Source organism: Tupaia chinensis, unplaced genomic scaffold, assembly GCF_000334495.1.
Source record: "Tupaia chinensis unplaced genomic scaffold, TupChi_1.0 Scaffold000627_1, whole genome shotgun sequence".
NCBI classification, from domain to species: Eukaryota; Metazoa; Chordata; class Mammalia; order Scandentia; family Tupaiidae; genus Tupaia; species Tupaia belangeri.
The window spans coordinates 468,125-477,075 of NW_006160147.1; the positions used below are offsets into that span (position 1 = coordinate 468,125).

Consider the following 8,951-nt stretch of genomic DNA (forward strand, 5'->3'; position numbering starts at 1 on the left):
TGGGCGACGAGAGGAGCCCCCGCCAGAGGCCGCCACAACCATTGCACTCGAGTACTTCAGGACAAGCCGGATCAGGAGGTGGAAACATGGGGCCTCAGGGCGGCCACCAGTGCCCAGGCTGGTCCCTGCCCTGGCCGGCCGCCACCCTCCCTGATCCAGCCTCACTGCAAGCCGACCCTGCATCTAGTTCCTTCTCTCCAGACTGCCCCCCTCCCAGGTCCTAGAGGGCCCCTGCAGCATCAAATGGTTGACTTTAGTCTTTGCTTAAATTAAAAAATTAAAATATATATACATATATATACTGTACACACAGGACAATAACAGAGAGTGTTGAAAAGGGAAGTGAGGGGGTGGGACAGGAGCGAGGCAGGCGAGGCTGTGGCCAGGGCTGAGAGGAAGGAAGCGGGGCTGGGCGAAGGGATCCAGGGAGAGCAGGAGGGGATGCGGTTAGGGGACCAGAATGGGGGGCGATTTATCTTACAATAAAAACAGGAGTCAGACCTCAGCAGAGTAGGACTCTGGGGCCCCCAGAGGGCCCTCCCGCGCTGAGTGGGGGGAATGGGCTTGGGGCAGACAGGGTGGGCGGGGAGCTCGGCTTCAGGTTCAGGTGGCGATGGTCCCGGGTCCGAGGGAGGAGGGCTGCAGTCTCAGCTTCTCCGTGACTTTGAGTGTTGAATAAGCCACTGTAGGGTGATGTCTGAGGAGGGACACGAGAGAAGGTTACGAGACCTTCACGTGCTGGGCAAGCCGCGGTGGAGAGCAGGGGCAGGAAGTAAGCCCAAGGCTTCCCTGATGCAGCCAGGAGGCGGGCCTAAACCATCAGGGAACCAGAGCTACCTAGCTCCGAGCAGCGCCAGATGATGGGAGGGGAATCTGGGTACCATGATCTGGACAGAGTCACAGCACGTGCCAGCCAGGAGGGGCCAGATCACCCGCTCCCACCCGTGACTTCAGAGGCGAGGAAGTGAGGCCCGGGCAGCTGAGTGATTTGATTATCCCCTACACCGGCAGTCTGGGCACAGCTGGGTCTTACTCAGAATCTGGGCTTCCACTGCCTGCTCTACCCAAGAACCACAGAGCTTCTTTGGGCTTAAAGAAAAGTCATGGGGGGCTGGTGGGTGGTGCAGTGGTTAAGGTGCTAGACTCCCACATGGTCAACCATGGTTCGAGTCCTGGACCTTGGAGGCTTGCTTTCTTACTTTCTCTCTCTGATCAAATTACATAATAATATTAACAAATAGAATAAATAATTCTTAAAGAGAAAGAAAGAAAAGCCGTGGGGCAAGAACTACTATGCTAAAACACTTCAAAGGTCTCTTTCCTCCTCTCCTTCCCTGGGCCACTCGGAATGTCAGCCAGTCCCCCCAAGCCCAGGCACCTATGTTGTCCTTTTCTTTGCAGGAGATGGAGTAGCAGCAGATCTCTCGGTCCTGGATGGCAGACAGATTCCTGGGGGAAAGCACAGCAGAGTCAGCCTGGCGAGCCCTGCCCAGGACCTTTGGGGCCTGGGGCCTGGGGCCTGGGGCCTGGGGTCAGGTCAGGGCCTTGCTCTTGCTCAAGGGCTCCACGGGAGAGGGTGACGCTCCTGGAAAGGGGGGCTCTGCTGCCACCGCATGGCGAACACTGAGAACAGCACAGCCCAGCCAGTGACTAGGGAATGGGGAGAGGCAGGACAGTCACCAAACTCACATTTTCTCAATCAGCTCCTTCTCATCCAGAGCTCCCGGGAGGTCTCGCTTGTTACCTAGGACCAAGACCTACAGAGGAGGGGGCAAGAGGTCAGGGCTAGGGCAGCTGTGCTAGGGTGTCTGGGTGGTAGGCTGGCTTCCGTGGCCCACCATTCCCTCCCACCCCCCACGCCCCCAGCCTCTCCGCCCGCTCCAACGACTCCAGCACTCCTCCCTGTGGCCCAGGTTCGCTGACCGGGATGCCCTGCAGCTGAGGTTTGTCCAGTAGGTTGTGGAGCTCATTCTTGGAGGCCTCGATCTTCTCCTGGTCAGCAGCATCCACCATGTACCTGGGGAACAGGCGAGGTGGGGACAAGCACGTTGGCACCCTGGGCTGAGAGGCAGGAAGGAAAAGGAGCTGCTGGGACACAAGCAGACGTCTTGTTCGCCTTGGTCACCTCAGGACCCACGGGCTGTCCTGCCTGGTGTGAAGCAGGCACTCCGTGGGGGTTTTCTGAACCCATGGAGTGAAAATTGCAGGAGCTCCTGGGTCTGCCATCAATCATCCTGTCCCCTTGAAGTCCTTCCCAAAGCAGCTACTACTTGTGGGCAAGCGTGGGCCCCTTGAGATTACTCCAAGTCCCTCCCAAAGTGACTCACGCAAGTTTTCATAGAAAGACCAGGTAAGGTCAGGTTAAAAAAAGCAAATGAAACCCCAAAAAGCAAATGAAAAAGAATTTCTTTTCTTTTTTTTACGGATTTTTTGCCATAGGGTGTGTGTGGTCTCTGGAAGAGACAGAGAGAGGAAAAGTGAGAAAGCACTCCCCAGGGGGCATGGCCACACCGCTATCCCTTCTCCTCCATTCACCTCACGGGTTTTGGGGTAAGCACACACATGTACCCAACGTGTTTTTCAGACCACGAGGTTTGGGACTCAAGCCACAGAATTGGCCATGTGGGATCCAGTGCCTTTAACCACCATACCACCTGTTGGCCCCCAAATTCCAGAATTTTTTTTTTTTTTGAGAGGTTTTCACTATAAGGTGCATGCGCTCACCAGAAAGACAGAGACAGAGAGGCAGAAAGCAAGAAATCACCCCCCGGGGGGATGGCCACGCCGCAATCCCTTTCTCCTCCATTCTCCTCACGGGATCTTGGGCACGCACACACATGTGCCCAGCGTGAGTTTAAGTCACCGGGTCCAGGACTCAAACCTCAGTCACCTACATGGGAGTCCAGCGACATAGCCATTATGCTAACTGCTATTCCCAATTCCAGAATTTCTTTCTGCAAGACACTTGTTTAAAATCAGATTTAAAAAATAATCTAGTGTCAGGACCAGCAGTTGGCATAATGGCTATGTCATTGGACTCCCATGTAGTCGACCACAGTTCGAGTCCTGGACCCAGTGACTTAAACTCACGTTGAGTGTGTGTGCATGCACGCGTGCCCAAGATCCCAAGAGGAGAATGGAGAAGAAGGGATTGTGGCGTGGCCATCCCCCTGGGGGGTGATTTCTCGCTTTCTGTCTCTCTGTCTGTCTGGCGAGCGCACAAGCCCTATAGCAAAAACCTCTCAAAAAAAAAAAAAAATCTAGTGTCTGTTTTATTAGGAAAACTAAATCATTTAGCATCTGGGCATATATAGGGGGAACTTCAAAAAGTTTGCAGAAAAATAAAAGTACAAGCTTATTTGGGTGCCCCAACCAGTGAAACCCATGTATAGTTTTTTCATAACATGTAGTTTCCATGAATTGTTTGAAGACCTCCTCATCTATCTACAGAGTAAGACTGTTTTCCAAAAGCAAGGGAATGAAGCATTTAGGCCACACAAAAGCCACGACAGTGGTGACTCTGGGTTGGGTGAGGTGGAGGACACTGCAGAGGGCTTCGCAGGGACACTCAGTTCCCAGATGGGGCAGTGCGTGTCCAGGCCACTTCTCTGGTAAGAAACCAGCACACACAGTGAAGGCGGGCTGTGCCCAGACAGGTGCAGGAGCTGAGGGTTCTGCCCTATCTGGCGCCCTGCCTCTGAAGTCCTGCGACTGGGGAAACCCAGTACCTGGCAGGTACCAGGCTACAGATCCTGTGGGCCCCACCCACCCTGTACTTACACAATGGCGCTCACTCCTCGGCAGTAGCGCTCCCACATGCTGCGGAAACGGGGTTGTCCCCCGATGTCCCAGAGCTGAGCAAGAGAAGGATGAGGAGGCCTCAGTCACAGGCAAGCAGCCAAACCCACCGTTTCCCCCTAGATGTACAGAGTGTTGCCTGTTGAGGTTCTCCTGCCACCCGGCTGGGACTGCAGAAGCGTGCCACTCTCCAGGCGCCACCCTCCTGCCTCCACCTCCTGAGTGTCTGGGGTCACAGGCATATGCCACCACAACCAGCTCTTCTAGAGTCTTGGTACAAATGCCAGATTGGCCTTAAACTTGCAATCCACCTGTCTCGGCCTCCCTAGGTTACTAGATAACAGGTGCACATCACTGAACGTAGCCTTCAGGTTGGACCAGGAATCAAACCCACGTGGTCTCAGCTTGCAGAGCAGTCTTCCTAACATACGCACTGATGGCTGGGCCCCCAAATTCATATTGGCTCCAGACAGCTCCTCCTAACCTGCCCTACTCCCCTATTCCTCCCAGCTTTTTTCTCTCCAGTTCTTCTCCCGTCTCCCCTGTCTTGAATTTCAGCCCCTGATTCCTTGCTCCCCTGAGGTGCTCTTCCCAGGAGCCTCAGCTGCCCTCCCACCAGCGCTCCACAGCCCCTAACCGGTGCCTCACCTTGATGGTCACATTCCCTTTGGTGATTTTGCGCATGTTGAAACCCACGGTGGGGATCATGTCCTCATTGAACTGTCCTGACTGGAGAGAAGAGCCAGAATTGGAAAAGTTGCAAAAATTGACAGGACCCGGACACACCTTTCCTGACAGCCACAGACCAAGAAGCTGCGAGAATAACAGAGGTCAGGCATGCCTCTGACTTCCACTGGGGGAGGGGAGTCTCCCAGGAGCCCCCTCTTGTACATCCCTTGCTTTCAGGCAGGACGGGCCATCACTGGCCTAAGTGTCCAGCCCACCTGGGGATACTCTGGGAAAAGGTTCATCTTTGCCAGATGACCTCAGAGTCTCGCAATCTGGACTGGGAGAAAATTCCTGAGGTCTACCATGCAGCTCTTAGCCGTAACGGCAGCTTCTTGCCTGTGTCTGGTCTTTAGTGAAGAGGAAGAATAAATCACCTCCCAGGAAAAGAACCTCAACAGGTCACGTCCTAACAGCCCGGGAGGAGCGCGAGGAAAGTGGACAGACTTTCTAACCTTATCCGAAATGCTTGGGCCCGCATGTGTTTAGGTTTGGGATGTTTTGTAAGATTCCGGACTATCTGCCCATGCATAATGAGATTTCTTGGGGATGGGAACCAGTCCAAACATGAAAGTCATTTATGTTTCATATACACATAGCCCAAGGTTCATTTGAATTTTATGCAATATTTTTTTGGATTGAAGCATTTGACTGCAGTCTTCCACTTGAGCTGTCGGGTGGGCATTTATAAAGTTTGGGATTTTGGAGCACTTCACATTTCAGATTCTCAGATTAGGGATGCTTGACCCTAGACAGTATATATAGAAGTCAAACCTTTTTTTGGGGGGGAAGCACACTGGCCACCCCCTAATGCATGCCAAGCAGCGTCCGGGTTGTGCACAGTTTCGCTCTGTACTTGTCTCTGCGTGCGAGGACGGACGCTCTGCACTCTGCATTATCTGTTTACTCACGCGTCTCTCCACTACACTGAAAGCTTCTTGGGCAGAGGACTCAGGTCTATGGGAACAGTGCTAGCAAGTGTTTGCTGACTACTTGAGAGTTGCTTGTCATTCCATTTTCCATTTTCAAATTACAATCATTTTCACTTCTCCCCTTCACACTGTCTCAGATCAGGGGGTTTTTCTAGACTAGCCACAGGCTTAAAAAAGCCCAGACCCAAATCCCCCATGCTCACCACAGGACACTTCTGCTAGCCCCTCTCTCCACCCACGCACTCACCACGCCCAGAGCAGGATGAGGGACGGAGCTCACCTAGCCTTGACCCGGAAGGTGACAGCCTGTGCCTTCACCACACCCACTCCTCTGACCAGGTAGTGGGAATAATTTGGTGGGTCACATACAGGGTTCAAGGGCTCTGACCATTAGCCAAAGTGAAGGAGATGATCAGTTCTTACTCAGAACTTGCAGGTTCAGATGAAGATCCCGGGACCCCAGTTGAACAGGAGTGCATCATCTCCCTTCGATCTGCAGAAATCCCCCATTCGCCAAGGTCCTAGAACTGAATACTCATGGCCGACGCCGAATGCCCAGAACAGGGGTCCTGGGGTCCGAGTTAGGCTCAGAGATGCCCTGCACCCCTGCGACTGTACATACCCCTGTGTGTACGGTTCGTCTGCACACTTTTCTGAAGGAAGAGTCTACACCTTTTCTCAGCAATCAAAAGGGCCCAAGAGCCCCTGAAAGTTAGGAATTAGTGAGGAAGAGGAGGTGCCTTCAGGAGGGCTCTTCTCTTCCGGTTCAATAAGGAGAAACAAATGTGCTCTGATTACCCAAAGCCCCAGCAGGTCGCCAAGGTGTTATGCACCTGCTGGACTGAAGTCCACCCCCTCCCCAACCCCAACCCCATCTAGGCTGATTAAGAACATCGAGCGAGCGTGAGTAAAGAAGCCTAGTTCTTACCGCGTACCAGCTTGGACAGACGCTTTAACCTCTCTGGGCCTTAGGGTTTCTTACTGTAAAGCGGGGAGAAGGGTTTTGGTCTCCTAGGGACAGTGAATAGGGCCCACGAAGTACTTAAAAAATGGATTTGCTATAGCATGGGGAGCCATCAGGGCTCTTTGGCAATAGCAGGCCCACAGGCTCCCAAATAAATGAGGAGCCTGGCAAAATGCGTGGCGGGGGATGCCAGGAGACCCTCCAGGGAGCCAGGCTCCCAGCACCAGCCGCTCCTGTTCAACTGTGAATGGAGCTCAGCTGGAATTGGGTCAAAACTCCATCTTCCTAGGACTCCCACTTGTTCCTAAATCCCCTCAGGAACCACAAGACTAGTGACTCCATAGGACAGTCTTTATACCTTAAAATATATGAAATTGACCCTCCTGTTTCTCCTGGGCTAAACACCTTCCGCCTTTCTAGCATCACGACCTTTTCAGAACTCAAAAGGTCAGTGTTGGGTGCTCAGAAGCACTGTGAAGGCTCTGGTTTCTTTCCAGCTCACATTAACCTGGTAAGCAGTTAAGCTTCAACTCAAAATTTGTTTGTTTGTTTTTTACCACAGGGCATGTGTGCTCTCTGGAGAGAGACAGAGGGAGGGAAAGTGAGAAATCGCCCCCTAGGGAGGATGGCCATGCCACAATCCCTTCTTCTCTTGAGATCTTGAGCACGCATGCATGCACGGTAGCGTGATGTTCTAGCCTCAGGGTCTGGCATTTGAACTAGGGTCAATCATGTGGGAGTCCAGTGCCTTAACCAACATGCTACCTGCTGTCCCCAGCTTCAACTCATTTCTATTTACAGTCAGATGGCAAGGAGGGAGTTGGAAACAAAAATTCCAATGGGGAAGAAGCTGAGACAAAGGCCAAACGAGCAGGTAAAGGTGATTCAGAAAGTCAGAAGTGGGCGTGGGAACGGGGCCGGGGGTTCCTGACTTCATTTCTTCCTGGAAGATACTTTTCCGTGATTATACACGGGAAGATGAAATGCCAGCGTGGTCACCCTGGAAGAACTGAGAATACAGGGGGTTACCCTGACACTGGAATTCCAACTGCAATCCACTGGCGGTGGCTTTTCCTGGGAAGCTTCTTTAAGGGAGGGAAATGCAACCTGCCCTTTCAGGATGTGCCAGCTGAAGCAGCAACTGTAATATGAAGGGGGAATTTATGAGCCGAGGAGGGGGTATTTCCTCTGGTCAAGGAACTCTTCTATTTATGCATTTTTTTAATGCCGAGGGTGCATGTACTTGCCAGAGACAGACAGAAAGAGAGGACAAAAGCACCCCCCCCAATGGGGTGTGGCCGTGTCATCGCTTCTCCCCCATCTATGAATCCTGTCAGGGTTTTGGGCACACACGCATATGCACCCAGTATGTTTTTCAAACCTCTAGGTCTGCGATTCAAACTGTGATTGCCATGTGGGGGATCCAGCTTCCTAACCACTAGGCTATGGAGCCAGCCCCATAAAGAAACTCCTGATGCTGGCAGTGGAACCGGGACTCAGGTTCTGTTCCTGACCTGCTGTAGCCTCTGGTTCCCTGGATACGATAGGAAAGGTTGCCCTCCAGGCCTGGAAACTGTGCCCACCACAGTAGCTGTGGCTCTCTGCCCAGGAACACAGCTTTTAACAGGGAGGAGAGCTTCCCGGGAGGCAGGAGGTGACACCCAGCACTCAGTTTCTCCTCTTGGCCTTGCCCGAGGGACATTTCCCAGACCTAAATGTCTGAAACCCAATCTCCCCAACCCGCCCCCAGACCTGCAAGACCAGCTGGAATTCAGGTGCCCAAGGGTCCAAGCCCTGCTAAATCCACCCAGGGAGTCTATGACCCAGGGTCAGAGCTGGGCCAGACAGGAGCCCCAAACCCCGATGCGATGCGGTGTAGGCCTGATCCCGGCCCTGCCAGGGGAGGAGCCAGAAGACACTGAGAGGAAGGGGCAGAGGTCACCTGCAGAGCATGCTTAGAAGGAAGCCCAGACTGAGGAGGGCTCCTGCGGCTCTTCATCCACCCTCTGTCCCCCGCCCTGTGGAGTGGCATCCTCACCTGAAGGCTCCCTGCTAGGGTGCTGAGGCTGCCGGGAGGCCCCTCTTCTGCAGGACTGGGCAACACAGGCAGGTGGAAGCACCTGGGTGACTGGCCGCATTCCTTTGCTGACCCACCTCATCATTGGGGGTTAGTCCCTGGCCCACTCACAGTTCTCAGAAACCCCAGTTCGCAGCTGAGGCCAGGTTCCCGGACAGCCCAGCCCCTGCTCCAAGCCTGGTGCTGAGGCTGCCGGGAGGCCCCTCTTCTGCAGGACTGGGCAACACAGGCAGGTGGAAGCACCTGGGTGACTGGCCGCATTCCTTTGCTGACCCACCTCATCATTGGGGGTTAGTCCCTGGCCCACTCACAGTTCTCAGAAACCCCAGTTCGCAGCTGAGGCCAGGTTCCCGGACAGCCCAGCCCCTGCTCCAAGCCTCCTGGGCCCAGCAGCACAGGCCAGCCCGGCTCTGAAACGGAGGCCGCAGCCCTTACTGCAGGCTCACCTACACAA

At 53.8% G+C, this 8,951-nt stretch overlaps 1 protein-coding gene across 1 annotated transcript; it reads right to left on the reverse strand.

Moving 5' to 3' along the window:
• Positions 1–16: 16 nt before the first annotated feature.
• Positions 17–4,527, reverse strand: ARL8A (ARF like GTPase 8A; the record flags this gene model as incomplete). The annotated part of the gene is given in 6 exon segments (XM_014591945.2): positions 17–697; positions 1,379–1,449; positions 1,690–1,757; positions 1,924–2,017; positions 3,781–3,854; positions 4,447–4,527. Coding segments are annotated over 6 exon segments (438 nt in total), but the record flags the coding sequence as incomplete, so codon positions are not given.
• Positions 4,528–8,951: the final 4,424 nt, after the last annotated feature.